The sequence below is a fragment of the Bos indicus genome, chromosome 26 (assembly GCF_029378745.1).
Source record: "Bos indicus isolate NIAB-ARS_2022 breed Sahiwal x Tharparkar chromosome 26, NIAB-ARS_B.indTharparkar_mat_pri_1.0, whole genome shotgun sequence".
In the NCBI taxonomy this organism is placed as follows: Eukaryota; Metazoa; Chordata; class Mammalia; order Artiodactyla; family Bovidae; genus Bos; species Bos indicus.
In genome coordinates, this window is record NC_091785.1 from 50,909,497 (window position 1) to 50,924,799 (window position 15,303).

The 15,303-nt window shown below is 65.6% G+C and overlaps 1 protein-coding gene across 2 annotated transcripts in view; it reads left to right on the forward strand.

Moving 5' to 3' along the window:
* Positions 1–3,330: 3,330 nt before the first annotated feature.
* ADGRA1 (adhesion G protein-coupled receptor A1) overlaps positions 3,331–15,303 on the forward strand; it is a 35,923-nt gene continuing 23,950 nt past the window's right edge. Inside the window, exons 1-4 of one of the 2 annotated variants that reach the window (XM_070781160.1) lie at positions 3,331–4,072; positions 4,768–4,953; positions 12,296–12,386; positions 13,373–13,496. In XM_070781160.1, coding sequence (XP_070637261.1) covers positions 12,337–12,386; positions 13,373–13,496 — 174 coding nt within the window. In that variant the 5' untranslated portion in view covers positions 3,331–4,072; positions 4,768–4,953; positions 12,296–12,336. Of the gene's footprint in view, positions 4,073–4,767; positions 4,954–12,258; positions 12,387–13,372; positions 13,497–15,303 lie in introns of both variants that reach the window. The other variant, XM_019953220.2, reaches the window with a different exon arrangement.

A 15,303-nucleotide genomic window follows, 5' to 3' on the forward strand; every position in this document is an offset into this window, starting at 1 on the left:
AGAACCAGCAGGGGATCCTCAGGCTCTAGCTGCTCCCTGGTCCCCAGTGGCCTCTGTTTTTCCTCCAAGAACATCCTCCAGGCAAACGGCGCCTTGGGAGCCCCCAGCACGGCGGGGACTGAGTTCACCCCCAACCCCGCACCCTACGGTGGCTCCAGGACTCACTCCTAAAGGAGGCAGGGTCTGGGCTCCAGGAGGGTCTGAAGCTGTGACGGAGGAAAGCAGATGTGATTTGAGAGGCGGAAGGAAATGAAAAATGGGGTGAGTTAGGGATTGCCAGAAAAGAAAACAGAGAAACAGGCTGCATTTGTGACACTGAAGCGCTGTCTGCTCAGAGTACCCGCCACTCACCTTTCCTCTTCCTTCAAGTGTCTTATCAGGGACCCTTCTGATGGGCCTGAAGGATGCAGCGGGTGAGGGGGGCTGAGAGCTCTGGGGACGGGGAGGACTGGACCCACTGCCAGCATGGGGTGCTCAGAGAGGCGGGCAGCGTCCCGGACTCTGCGTGCCTGGCAGCAGCCCCACGTCTAGGCTGACCGTGGCCTGTGGGGCCCAAGGTGTACCGGCTCAGGTGGGCCATGGGTACCCTGTATCTCTGGACGCGCTGAAGCCCCGTAGGGGGCCCTGTACCCCTGGGTACGCTGAAGCCCCGTAGGGGGCCCTGTACCCCTGGATGTGCTGAAGCCCCGTAGGGGGCCCTGTACCCCTGGACGGGCTAAAGCCCCATAGGGGGCCCTGTACCTCTGGACACGCTGAAGCCCTGTAGGGGTGTGCATGCGTGGACACGGACCCCACAAGGCTCTCAGCGTGAAACCCCCAAGGCTGCCCAGGGGTCACTGGAGGCCAGCAGGAGGTTGCCCCGGGCGTGGCCTGCTCTCCGGGGACTCTGAGAGCCTTCGGGAGAGGAAGGGCAGCCACAGGAACACGGTGCGTTTGCTTTTATTCTCAGACTCAGCTTGACCTCAGGGCCGAGTGCGTTTGTTGACGTAAATCTCTGTTAGAAATGTTCTGCACAAATTCAAACTGACGCTGTTGGGGGAGATTGCTGGTTGCCACGGCAACTGGAGCGCGGTTTTCACCCGGCTCAGTGGATTTGAGCACACAGTCGGCCGTGCGTCCGGCCTTGGGGGCCAGCCCGGAAACGCCACCAACGCCACCCCCGTCCCACACGTGGCCCCCACGCCGCGTCCAGGAAGCTGGCAGCCTGAGGCTCCCTGCAGCGCTCACCCCGGAGGCAGGTCCAGCCTGAGGCTCCGCGGCCCTAGGCCCAACTCAGGCCCAGGGAGGTGGGGTGGGGCGCTGTCTCAAGCTGACCCCTGCCCCCGCTGACCTGTGACCCCGTCCACCCTGCGGCTGTCTGGAGCAGCAGCAGCAGCAGCAGGCTGCCTCCTGGCTTCACGCAAGTAGGCTCCTGATGTCCTCTGGCCGTGGGGGCCAGGGCCCCAGCCCTCCCACCCGCCTGCCCTCCACCCCGGTTCCCCTCCCTGCCTGCCTCCACCCCATCCCAGCCCCCCACGGACAGCTGTGGTCACCCCTTCATCGGAAGTGACTTTCTCTCTGGGGGGCCGGATAAAGGGCTGAGGGGCTGCTGGAAGGGGGTCCCTGTTGGCAACTGGAAGATCTTCCTGCTGGGGAGTCCTGAGCTCACAGAATGTGCCAGACACGTGCCTTCGCGAAGGGAGGCAAAGACGCAGTGCTGTGAGGCGGCCCAGAGCCCACCCCGCCAGAGACTCTTGCTTTCCTGCGAAGAAGCCACGCAGGTTTCAGGAGTGAGCTCTCAGTCAGTGCCTGAGGGAGGCCTGAGCAGGTGCTCGTCTGCTCAGAAGACAGTCTTGGTGCTTTAGAAACTGGAAGGGCCCAAGAGTCCGCCAAGCCTGGCTCACGGCAGCTGCAAACCCCAGGAAGCATCGGCTTCGCTCACGGACGGCAGAGATGCTCAGGGCACGGAGGGGCCCGAGGTGGCCCAGCCCCACGGCCGGAGGCCCCGTCACAAAGCTCGTGCTCATGACCCATCCTCAGGGTCCGCTGAGCAGAGGCCACCGTGTCAGGGAGAGGGCCTGAGGCTCCTATGGCTGCTGCGGACACAGCGCTGGCTCTCCGCTCTGACCTGGGCCACCAGGGAACCCGGCTGCTGGGTGTGGGGGTTGGGGCCTCATGACCCTCTGTGGGCAGCTTGGGGGCCAGGGCACTGGTAGCCCAAGCCCGAGGAGCCCAGCTCCCCGACCCTCACTAAGCCCGAAGCCCTCAGACGCGGCTCTCAGGGTGGCTTCATCCGGAGGAGCCTCTGGCCCTCACCCAGGACGACGCTGGGCTTCAGAGCCGGCTGCACTGTGTCCAGCCGCAAGCGCAGGGTCAGGATGTTAGCAGCCAGCCAGGCCCGTCTGCCCAAAGAGCCCCCAGAGCACTCCGTGCACCCACCTGCACCCCTGGGGAGTCTGGGCTCGACCAGCCTTTGCCTTGAAGCCCATGGGCCCTGGGGCAGGGCTGAGGCCTGGGCTTGGAGGGGCTCCTCCAGGCCGGCCCCCACCCTCTGTGTCCCTCCAGCATTGCCGAGAAGTGACCTCTGCTTACACTCCCCCTGCTCCAAGGCCGGGGTGAGTCTCCACGCTGTGGCCAGGGCCCAGGGACAGAGGGTCAGCCCCGGGGCCTCCTCCTGGTGCCCTGGTGGCCTCCTGGACTCCTGGCCCCGTGATCTTTCTGTCATCTCTGGGCTGGGGGCCCAGGGGTGGTAGTGAGCTGACCTGTGTCCACCAGCCCCTTCCTGGCACAGTCTGTGGACAGAGCGGCAGGTGGACACACGCCCCGTGGGGTCCACCTCAGCCCTGTGGAGTCTGAGCAGAACATCCCCCCAGTCCAGGATTGTCTTCCCACCACCTCCCATCCCCCTTGTCCAGGACCATCAGCCTGGCCTGGGGACCTCTGCTGTGCCCTCCAGTGCCTGAGGGAGCCACCCCAGGACACTAGGTGGGCCAGGGGTGGGCAGGAGGGTCTCCAGTCAGCACTGACAGCACTCACTGGACAGCTGGATGACCCCTCACCCCTCGGGCGTCTCTGTCCCTCGGCTGAAGCTCAGGACCCGTTACAGAGGGGCAACGGGAACAGTGGGCACCCTGGGGGCAGAAGCATTGGGGGTGTTGGTGGGACCAAGGACAGGAGGGTAGGAGTACCCCATTCCGAGACCCTCTGGCCAGCGGCACCCCCACGCCCTGCAGGCAGGACCCCTGTGATCCTTCCCCCGCCTGCTCAGCTTTCTTCTGGGAGCCCTGTCACCAGCTCTAGCTCCGGGCAGGGTCCGGGACCCTGGACTGGGCAGGGGTCTGGGGGTGGGGTCCGGGGCTCTTTCTGCACAGCTGAGGCCCGTCGACAGGGCAGGACCACCTGCTGACTCACGCTGGGATGCACTGTAGGCTGACCTCACTGTGGCCATCTTTGGATTTGAGAATCTTTTAAGACAAGAGCTGTGAAAACTCCGAAATTAATTTCCTTGTTCCTATTTGTGTTCCCAGAGCCCTAAAGGGACAGGGGCTTCCTGCCAGAATAACACAGAGCTCCCACCCCGCTCCCCGCCTCCCCCAGGGGGTGTTTTGATGGGAGCTGTCCGCTTCTGTTGGCAGCGAAGGCGAAACCACCGGTTGTCTCTTTAAATCGGCTCTGCGGAGTCTGGGCCGGCGGGCTGGCTGGGAAGAACCATCGCCGCTGCCGCAGGGAGCCGCCGCGTGCGCGTCAGCGCCTCCCCCGTCCCCATGGTTACGGCTCAGCCTCCGACCGGCCTGTCCCCGGCCGTCGCCCGCCCGCGGGGGCAGGCAAAGCGGCGGCCGCCGGCGATCCTCGCGCGGAGTTCGGGAAGCCGCCCGCTGAGAACGGCAGCTAGCGTGCGCTCCTGGCTCCGGCTCACCCCCGGCAGGCCGGGCTGGCCGGGCTGCGGTCTTGCAATCTGTTGATAACTCTACTCTCTAGCCGGCGCGCTGCCCCTGGGATGGACAACGGCTCCCCAGACCCGGGAACGCGCCCCACCTCTCCGCCAGCGGGAAGCACAGGACTGCGGCCACTCCAGCTCGTTTCGCCAAAATAGGTGAGAAGTTGGGCTGCGTTTCTCCAGGGTCTGCACGCAGGTGCGCCCCCCCTCAAGGAGGCAGCAGGACACAGCTTGGGGGTGGGGGGGCGGCGGGCAGGTCGGAGCCCTCCGGCAGCAGCGTCCACTCCCCAGGCCGCCCCCCGGGGCATCAGCGCCGGCCAGGGGCCGGCTGTGCCTGCTCTTGCAAATGCAGATTCTGAACAACTTTGGGTTCCGCTGACGGAACCCATCCACTGGGGAAACCGGGCTGTGTGGGGAGAGGCTGGTCGGTAAGGTCTGGCCACATCCAGGCAGAAGCTTCACCCGCCCGGGTCTGGCTGCTCGTGGGGGATTCTTGGCTGAGCTGACAGACGCTGTACGTGACTCCTGCAGCCTGAGACTGGGCTGAGAGTCCTGCGCTGGATGGCAAGCGGAGGCCGATTTTTAAATATGGAGAAGGAAGCGCTCCCCAGGGCACCATCCCTCCAAGGCCCCTGAGGCCCCGGGTCGTCCCGGAGCCTCTGCCGGACCCAGACGCCTGGAGCCGGACACTCCAACAGGCTGGCTGGGGCGAGAGAAGCCCAGAGCAGGGCAGACTGTGGGGGGCGCTGCTGCTGCTGCGCGGGAGGGGGTGCTGGCGCGGCGCGGGGCGGGGAGAGGGGGTGCGAGATGCGGGGAGGACCCCCACCACCTGGCCTTCCCTGCCTTCACAGATGGGGGCGGCCTCTCCCCCCTGCACCCACCCCATCGCCGCGGTCGCCCAGGGCTCGACCCCGCGGCCCCTTCGGGGTAGCTTGACCTTCCGGACGGCCATGGAGGCTGGCGAGGAGCAGGGAGCGACATAGGCGGCCGGGCCGTTCCACCCCTGCTCACACTTCAGTAACTTCGCTGTGCCCATGGTGAGTACACGGCGGCGGGGCTCAGGGGACCCCCCCCACCCTGCCACCACACGCAGGCACGCGAGCCGCTGTGTGCTCCGCTGGGTGGGGGGCGCCTGCGGGTCCTGCAGCTAGGCGCCCGGGGGGCGGGGCCGTGTGGGGGGGTGGGGCCGTGCCGGGGGGTAGGAGGGGGGGCGCCGCGGGTTGCTGCTCCGCGGCGGCTCTTCAGCGGCGGCTCGCGGAGATCATACTAATTAGCGGCGTGCTGCAATGTTGAATCACTGAGTCAGGGGAGGCGGCGGCCTGCCCCGGCCTCGCCCTCCACCTGTGCAAACCTCTCTGACCCCAGACTTGGGGGCCCCCGGGGGGCGCTGGGGTACTGCCCTCTCCTGGCCCCAGGCCCTGCGCACGGCCCTCCCTCCCACTGCAGCCCTTCCCATCGGAAAGTTGGCGAACGCAAGGCAGGGGACGTGAGTGGGCTTCAGCGGCACACGCAGCGGGCATGGAGGCCCCTCTCCAGCACAGGGGGCGCGCCCGGCTTGCGGGGGTGCGGCCGACGTGCGGGGGCTCGGCCTGCAGGCCCGGGGCCCTTCCCTGCGGTCGCAGCCGGTTTGAATTCCAGTAAAGGATACACTGTACTCGCTTGTGACGGGCAGCTGCCGGCACGTGCAGAGAATGCCGATGGCTGAGGATGGCACCCCCACGGCCAGAGCTCGGACCCCAAGTCTGAAGATGCAGGCCTGAGCCTCCACAAACAGGGGCCGTCCAAGCTTCTTGTTGGTTCCCTTCCCGTTGGATCTGAAATGTCCAAAGAGCGATGCCTTTTGCTGAAGGTCAGCGTCATCTCGAGGGCTCAGAGGCAGGGAGCAGGCTGCACCTGCCTCTCCAGCGTCCGGCGGTGTGCGCCCCGGGGCCCCCAGCTGGGGCCCCAGCTCTGAACCAGGCACCTGTTGCCCCATGGGTGCACCCCAACACAGCCAGGGCCTCAGTCTGGCCGTGTTTGTAGCTCCGCCTCCTCGAGTTCAGATCCTTATTCGCAATCTGGGTCCCCTTGTCGGCAGACAAAGGCTGGACTGAGCTGCCTGGGGGTGGGCCCTACAGCTGCTGGTCTAGGTGCCCCAGCGTCAGGCCTGTCTTCACCTCCGTCTCTGACCCTCTCTGACCTGTCAAGCGCCTTCCTCGCCGCAAGTCCATCCACATCCTGCCCCCAGCTCCCACCCACGCCACGTGGGCGTCTACGACAGGAGGAAAGAGCTGAGGCACCTTTGTCCAGAGAGCTTGGACCTAGTGGCTCACTGGTTCCAGTCCTAAGAAGTCACATTCACACTGGGGAGCATTTCTGAAAGAAGCTGCCGCACCCAAGCCCATGCCTGCGGGTCTGGCGCGAGCAGGTTCCCGCACGTGTCTGGGAGCCCGTGGGGCAGCTGCTCGAGGGCCCTGGGGGCAGTGAGGAGGAAAGCCGGCTGGCCGGTGGCTCTGGCCCCGTGTCCAGGCTGCCCCCTCCATCCACCTGCTCGGCCCCGGCCCCGACAGTCGGCTGCCCCGACTCCGGGCCCTGAGTGAGGCCATGGCCACGTCTGAACATTGCTGAGCCCTGAGCATCTTCGGGCAGGCCTGCTGGAGCCGGTGACACCTCTGAGCAAGCTTCCTGTGCACCCTCGGGGCTGACACCCTGGGGGCAGGGGTCTGCACCCAACAGCCCGGCCTCCTCGGGCCAAGCCGGGCCCCATCGACCGCCCTCAGGGCCCTGACCCTCATCCCGAGGCTCACAGTGTCCAACTGCACCGCTGCTGCTGCGATGGCCCTGTCCACACTCCCCTTCGAGCAGCCCCACGATTCTCACCGAAGCTGCGATGGCCCTGTCCACACTCCCCTTCGAGCAGCCCTACGACTCTCACCGAAGCTGCGATGGCCCTGTCCACACTCCCCTTCGAGCAGCCCCACGATTCTCACCGAAACCGCAGAGAACGAGGTCTCCCAGGGAACACAGTGACAGGTCTGGAAGGGGAGTGAAAGCTGTCCTGGCCGGGTGCTCTGTCCTTCCTACGTGCCGCATCCGGCAGTCCCGCAGGCGTGGCTCGCCGGCCACACCTGTCGCCAGGGACTGGCTAGGCGGCAGGACTAGAATGTGTGCTTCCCACAGCCCTGTGGCCTCGAGCGTGGCCCGGAGGGTGAGCTCACTGACCCTGGGGCCTGAGCACCTTGGGGACCTGCTCAGCGGTGGCACCTGGCCTGGCCTGGCCCAAGGAAAGCCCAGTGGAGCCCCGCTGGCTCTGAGCAGGGTTGACCTTTGCTGGGTCCCGCGGGGCCGGGACAGGGTGAGAGGCCCCCCAAGGCCAGACCCTGCGTGGGGGCCCCGGTCCACACAGGAGCACCCACATTCCCCTGAGAAGGATGGAAGTAAAACCCCAGAAAGACCAGCAGGGCAGGGGCCAAGAAGCCGGAGCCGAGGGGCAGCGGGAGGTAGGGGGCCCGCAGGGCATCCAGGGGCTCCACCCGGGCCGGGGGGACCCGGCCAGACCTGAGGGGTTCGGGCCCTGGCTCAGCTGACCCGCCCACCACACCTGCAGCTCCCCGGAGCGCCAGCGGGTCCCTCCCACCTGCCACGTCGCCTTCGGGCCAGTATTTCACCTTGCGACAGCCTAGGCACCTGCCTGCGTCTCTCAGAGCGTGTCCCCCCGCTGCTTCCTCTTGGTGGGGACCGTTTCACGCACGTGACCCTTGGTCCAGAAGGAACCCCGTGGTAGTTCTCAGTGTATTTTCTTCAGAGTTCCTCGTCGTGCAGCCAACCCGCATACCCTCAAAAGCTGACGCCGCACACCCCTCAGCATCCCCCCATCAGGATGGCATGTGCCCCGAACGGGCAGACTCCTGCCCTTATGCGCCTGCCCTCCCGGACTCCTCGGGGAGGAGGGACAGGTCGGCAGACGAGGGGCCCCAGGGCCCACGGGAGTGTCTGGGTCGGGACGACCCCGGGCGGAAGGGCCTGTCCTGTCTGCCTCCAGCTGCCCACGGGCCCAGCCTGGACGTCTGAGCGCACAGGATGGACGCCCAGAGACAATCCGACCCACAGCCTGGAGAGGCCACTTTGCCTCATGTGATCAGACAGGCGACGCCTGACCTGACGGCTTCCTCCTGTGTTTTTGTCTTTCTCCACATCCTGATGTGTGTGATCGCAGAACGTAACAGAGAGGACACATCCAAGAAAATAACAATAAGACATAAATGAAAGGGAAATGCAAGCCAGACTGCAGGCACAGCTGCCCCGGGATCACTGCTCAGAGCCTGCGGGTGCCACGGGGCAGCGGAGACCAGGTGCTCAGGACAAGACACACCCCGCGTGGCCTCGATACAGCCGCCAAGGCCTGTACACACCCTGCCGTGGCCTCAACACACCCCACCGTGGCCTCGACACATCCCCGTGACCTCAACACACACCTGCCGTGGCCTCTACACACCCCACTGAGGCTTCTACACACCCCGCCGTGGCCTCGACACACCCCACCAAGGCCTCTACACACCCCACCGAGGCCTGTACACACCCCACCATGGCCTCGACACACCCCCGTGGCCTCAACACACCCCACCGTGGCCTCTACACACCCTGCCGAGGCCTGTACACACCCCACTGTGGCCTCAACACACCCCACCAAGGCCTGTACATACCCCGCCGTGGCCTCTACACACCCCCATGGCCTCTACACACCCCGCCATGGCCGCTACACACCCCACCGAGGCCTGTACACACCCCACCATGGCCTCGACACACCCCCGTGGCCTCTACACACTCTGCTGTGGCCTTTATACACCCCACCGTGGCCTCTACACATACCACTGTGGTCTCGACTGGCCGTCCTGTGGGTGAAGACGTGAGCGGGATCATTAGCCCTGGCCCTGGAGCTGGGGTAAGCCCACGGCTCTCAGCAGTTGGTGGGCTGCCTCGTCCGCGAGAAGGCCAGGGTTGCTTCACCTCCCTTCCTCCCTGGGTTCTCTGGATGCCCCTCGGCCCAGAGGCCCACACTCCATCTGCGGTCACTGGTCCCAGCACACGGCTGGCCCCACAGCCTCCACGGGCCTTACCCATCGGGTACCATCTGACCAGATACTGGACTGTCGTACGGGTTTTGCTGGTGGAATGCTTGCAGAGTGGATTCTTCCGCGAGGCACTTGCACACGTGTGAACTTTGAAATATAAGATGCGTCGCCATTTGCATTACCTAGTTTGAATTTTAAATGTCACCTCTAAAAATGTAGAAAGCGCTGTTGACAAGTCTGATTTGGAGAAGGAAACGGAAACAGGAGGCTGAATGGAATCCAATCCCTGTCTCTCCCGAAGCATATAGTGTGGGTGCCGCTGCTGGCGGTCAAAGACCCCACACCACCACACGAAGCCTCAAAACTGGGCCCGCAGATGGAAAGGAGGGGGTGCGAAGGTGGGTGACCCCACGCGCCCCAAGGCCGCGTGGGCGTCGTGCCCAGGAAACGCCTTTGTGTCCAGAACCGACGCTCCCAGCTGGGTTCCTGCTGCAGGAGACGCACTCCCGGCTCTTCCTACGCGCAGCAGAAAGGGGTCTCCCCGTGTGGACAGAACCTGGCAGCTTGCGCGCGCTGGAGGGGAGCTCTCCACCACGTGTCCAGGCCCTGCACAGGCTCCCCCATCACAGCCCAACCAGGCCAGCGTTCCACAGACGCAGTCACCAGGCCGCCCTGCGGACGCTGCTCCTGGAAGCACGCGCTTGCTCTGCTCAACCGCCCCCGGCCCCGCGTCACTGCCTCCCCAGACAAGAGTTGGAGGTCTGACCTCGGTCTTGAGGGGTAGTGACGGTGCCCGGAGAAGGTGGGGAATGGACTTGTGAGCCCCCCGGGGAGGCTGGCCCCACCTGGGCCCTTCAGCTCCGGGCAAGACGTGAGGGTGTGGGTCCCGACTGGGTCTCTGGGAGAACGGGCCAGGCCGGACCTGCGGCGACTCTCACGTGCGGATGTGAAACCAGAAACAGAGGCCCCAGCGTGCCTCCGTGGTGAGTCAGGCGGCCTCAGCCCGTGAGGACGTCACCGGAGGGGCAAACTGTCGTCTCCCGTGAGAGGAACCTCATGCACAGGCCCGGGACGCCCCCAGAGCCCCGTCAGACCTGAGTCCAGACCATCACAGCCGAGGACTCTGGGAAGAAAAGGCCCTTTGGTATCAGGACTCGACCGAGAAGACCTGTCTCTTCTCGACGTTCGCGGTGAGCTGTGTCTGGCAGGAGGCCAGTGCCCGTGGAGCCTGGCAGGTGCAGAAACGCTGCAGGACTCCTGGGCACCAGGCCCCTTCCCGCCCTCGCCCGGCGGAGACACTCAGAGTTCGGGATGCACGGGGCCCCGGGGGTGGGCTGTGGGAGCCCAACACCCTGAAAGTGAGACCCCAGCGCTGCCATCTGCCCCGCCGCCCCCTCGTGAGACATCCGCTCTCCACCGGGAGCCCGTCCTGCCCTTGTCGGGAGGCCCCGTCGCCGGGGTACAGACCTCTAGGCGCAGGACAGGCCCAACGGCCTCCATCCTGCAGAAGCGGCTCCTCGGGGTGCGACACGAATCCTGCCAGGGTCTAACCGCAGTCCCTCGGGGCACCACCTTCCCGGTGCTGGAGTGGGGTCCCCGGAACACACAGCCAGCTCCCCCGTCATCCTGAGGCCCGTGTCCCCTGCCTGACTCTACCCCGAGCCCGGCCCACATCCTGCTGAGACCGTGCACGTCCGACAGGGGCCTTCGGGGCCTGTGGATGGTCAGGACTGGGGCTGGTGGCCAGCGCGCGTCCAGCCTGGCGTCTGCAAGCAGCATGGTGCTTCCTTGGCCGCCCCTCACTCTGGGCGGGCACTGTTCCTGCCTCACTTCCTTGGCCGCCCCTCACTCTGGGGCGGGCACTGTTCCTGCCTCACTCGTCCACTGGGCCCCTGGGCAGCCAGACGCCGAGGTCCCCTTGGTGTCCAGGTCACGCAGCGCCTGTTCCCAGGGGACCGAATTCCATCCACTGTTGCCACGGCGACAGACACCTTCTCACCCAAGTCTGCATCAGAGCAAAGTCAGGGAGCAGGGGCCAGGCTGGGCCTGGAGTGGCGTCTATGAGCTCGCCCTTGGCCGGCCAGGCCTCGTGTCCTCTGGGCTGAGAAACGTCCATCAGGAGACAAGCAGCCTGAGCCCGAGGACAGCAGTTTCCTGTCTCCCGCTGTGGACAGGCCCAGGCCTTCTCGGGATGCCCCTCCGTCCCCACCACTGCAGCCTAGAGGCGCCATCAGCTGCCTCCACTGCTGCTCGGCCGGGGGCAGGCGCCTCAGCATGGACTCTCTGTGGTCTGGGGAGCAGGGCGGAGCCCAACCCTGAGCACCAGCCCTGCAGGCACAGCCAGGGCAACTCAGGCGGTCTCACGGGGCCACTGGGCCGCACTCCACAGGCCCAGCCTGGCCCCCAGCGTGCCCTCCAGAGCCCAGCGCATCCCCTGGGGCTGCGCCAGCAGAGCAGCGGGTTCAGAGCATGGAGCACAGATCCCGCCCTTGACCTGGGTAGTGGGCACCAGAGCGCCCGCTCCACAGGCAGAGGCTATCCCCGGGCGGCTATGGCAAAGCCCCAAGAGCAGGAGGCTCAAACCACAGCCCAGGAGGCTGGTGTCCTGGGGCCGCTCCCTGCCGTGTAGACGCCCGCCACATGCTGCTGCAGCCTATCCTGCTGTCCTCCTTCTCACAAAGGCTCTGGCCCCTTCGGGTCAGGGCCGCCCCGGGACCGTGTCTGACCTGAGCCGGGCCCCTGAAGCCCAGAGCCCCTGGACTGTGGGGACGCCGCCTGCAGCAGGGCTCTCGTGTGACGCGCAGTGGAGGCGGGACGCCGCAGGGGTCTGGGGCGGCTTCACACCCGGCAGGACCACCGAGACTGGGCAGACTCTCCTGGGAGACCTTTCCCGGCAGCGCGTCACTGGGTGTGCGGCCCACAGAGGGACCTGGGGGCAACCCGACAGGAGCCTCCCGGGGCAGTGCCGTCACACAGGCACCTCTGATGGCAGTGGGCTCCGGGCGACCCACGCCCCCGGGATGGAGGGAGGCTGGCAGGCCGACCCCCAGCCCAGCAGGGCGCTGCCCCTGGGGAGGCGGCCATCAGAGCCCACAGGGACACCCGCGGCTGGGCCGAGTGCTGGGCACCTCTGCCCTGAGCGCTCCCTGGGTTGGGGGCCCTGCCCCTGCCCCAGGCTTTCCCAGCAAGTCTCCTGGTGCAGGAATGGCCTCCTGGAGCTTGCGGGGCGGACGCTGGTCCTGGGAGAGCCCGGCCACGCTGGTCATGCAGTGCGCTCCGTGTCCTTTCCAGGATCTGAGGACTGTCCTCTCCCTGCCCCCGTCCCCAGGGGAGCTCCTGCACCCCGTGGTGTACGCCTGCACGGCCGTCATGCTGCTGTGTCTGCTGGCCTCCGCCGCCACCTACATCGTCCACCAGAGGTGAGCCCCCTCCCCGTGCTCGTGTAGAAAGGAGTCCCTGGCAGGTGCCTCACGGGCCTGGGTGGCCCTGGCGGCCGCGGGTGGCTGAGTGCTGGGGGACAGACATCCCAGGCCCTCAAGTTCTCATCCCGTCGGTAACACGCGCTCTTCCTCCAAGGGCCCCGACAGCCCACGCCCCAAAGAGGTCAGAGTAGCCGCACAACCCTCAGAGCAGCCCTGCCCTGGGCCGGCCGGCCACAGGGGAGTCCAGTGGGTTCTCTACGTCCCTCAAAGATGACCCGGGAAAAGCGAGGAGGGGTCCTGGCCACCATCAGGGTCCAGACCATGGGCAGAGCCTAGACCATGGTCATAACTGTGGTCAGGGGAGCAGCTTGGGCACATAGCGGGCCAGGGCCACAGGTAGAGGCCTGAGTGTGACTGAGGCCGCAGAGAAGCTATGGTCGCAGTCACAGCTGCAGGCACAGACTGAGAAGCCTGGTGTGAGCACTGCTGGGCTGGCCCTGGGCGTGGACTCCACCCCAAGCAGCGTCCTCTGCGGCAGGCACGGCTGTGGGGTCCTCAGTCAGCCACAGCCTTCTCCCAAGGTACAGACTCGATCAGACGCGAAGAGCCCCGCCTGGGGAATGAGGAAGCCAGACCGGCTTCCCCCCCGACCTTCCCCCGTGACCTTGGACAAGTCGTGAGGTCCCAGGGCCTGTAGGTTCTCGTTTGTCTGACAACCGGAGACGTCCAGGCCCAGCATCCCAGGGTGACTTTACACCAAGCACCCGAGGCCACAAGCTAGAGTGGACGGCAAGTCCGTCCATCCACCCCCAGCCTGGTCTCCCTGGTGTGCTGTTCCCAGCCTGTCCCCGTCCACCCGAGGCCTCTAGCCCAGTCCCGGCAGGACGGAGCACGGCCTGTACGGCTGAGGCCGCCCCGCACCCCGCACCCTGCCTCGCGCCCCGGCCAGGGAGACGGCTGCTAACCTTGGTCTCGCCCCACAGCGCCATCCGGATCAGCCGCCCGGGCCGGCACACCCTCCTGAACTTCTGTCTCCACGCGGCCCTGACCTTCTCTGCCTTCGCGGGCGGCATCAACCGCACCAGGTTCCCGACCCTGTGCCAGGCGGTGAGTGCTGTCTTCATTTGCTGCCAGGTCTGAAGTGTTTATCGACTCTCCGGCCAAGGGGGAGATTTGTGATGATCGTCCCGAGTGTGAAATAACACGCGAGCATTTGTGCAGGGCTTTCTCGTGACAGGGACTCTTTAGCACCCAGTACATCTGTATCACAGTTTCTCCCCTGTGTGAGTCTGACCGATCTGCTCAGCGCCTGACCACGTTGTTTAGTTTATTTTCCAACTGGACCAGTTTTCTCCAAGCCCCTGGTGACATGTTAACGAGACAATTTCCAACAAACTGGCTGATCACAGAAGCAGGGACTCGACCTGCCTCTCCTGCAAATGGGTGGGCAGGAGCTCAGGAGCTGGGCCTGCTCCCTCGGCCCAGGTAAGAGTCCCGGCCTCACCAGGGAGACAGTGCCCTCACCGTTGGGTCACCAGGGGTTGGGGGTGCCCACCCCACGTGGCACCCAGTGCTCTCACACGGACTGGAAGGTCTGGCCCTCTTGGGTGAGCAGGGGCCTTTGGGAGAAGAAGTCTTGGGGGGTCTTCTTCCCACCCCCGGCCCCGCCTGGCCTTTCTTAGAAGGAGGGGAAAGCGGTTTCCTTGGTGATCCAGTGGGTGAGACTCCAAAGCTCCCACTGTAGAGGTTGTGCCTTTGATCCCTGGTTGGGAAATGATCCCACAAACCTCGCAGCGAAGCCAAAAAAGAAAGGGGGGCGTATGAAGTACCCCTGGTCCTGACAGAGCCAGAGAGGCCCCTCCGTCAGCCACGAGTCAAGGACAAAGGCCCAGGGTCCATGCAGCTGGACACTGAGGGCCCTCTGCTCTCTCCCCCCAGCCTCTCAACAGCCCACCTACATGTGGCCCCGGCTCAGCCTGGCGGACAGTCCCCTCCTGGTGGGCAGATACCTCCAGGGCACAGTCCCCTCTAGGTGGACATTCACCTCCAAGTGGACAGTCCCCTCTAGGTGGACAGCCCCTCCCAGTGGGCAGACACCTCCAGGGGGACAGTCCCCTCCTGGCTGGCAGACCCTCTAGGTGGACAGTACCCGCGGGGGGAACAGTCCCCTCCTGGCGGGCAGACACCTCCAGCACTCATAAGGGGCCAGGTGGGGGCTTCCCCGTGGACCACAGGCATCTCACCAAGGACTCATTTGGTGGGTGTCCATCTGCCGGGACCACATGGAGAAAGTGTCCTGGCCAACACCCACCACCTCACAGGCTCCCCTTGTGGCCCTCGTTGTGTGAATTCAACAAGAGTGTGTTGACAGCCATGGGGGCTGCTTCAGCCCAATTCCCTGGCTCCCATGTGTGCCCGCTGACCTCAGCTCTTCTGTCCACACGAACTGACCTGTCCTTCTGCACCAATGGCAGCTGCTGGCAACTCCTGGGCGTCAGAGGGCAAGAGTCTGCTCCCACTGGGCAGGGGTGCCTCGGGGGAACTGGCTGTGAGCTCCTGCCCCCACACGCTCCCCCTGCAAACAAGGTGCCAGGCCTGTGCGGCAGGATGTTAAGGGCTCGGTTTCCAGTGCCCCCAGGCTCCTGAGCACAGAAGAGAAGTCAGCTTTCCACAAACCCGTGTGGATGCCAACCGTCCCACCGGGAGGCCGACTCTGGCAGAAAAGTCACCAGCACATCCCTGCACCACACGCGGGGCAGACACGCTCCTGGAGGTCTCTCAATAGCGCAGAAACACCCCCGGGGGAGCCCCGGGAAATCCAATTTGCCATCCGCCTCTGAACACCTGCTGAGACGCAGAGCCGTCTGGAAGCAGTAAAATGGACTGTTACCTTTATGTCCACACTTGCACTGCT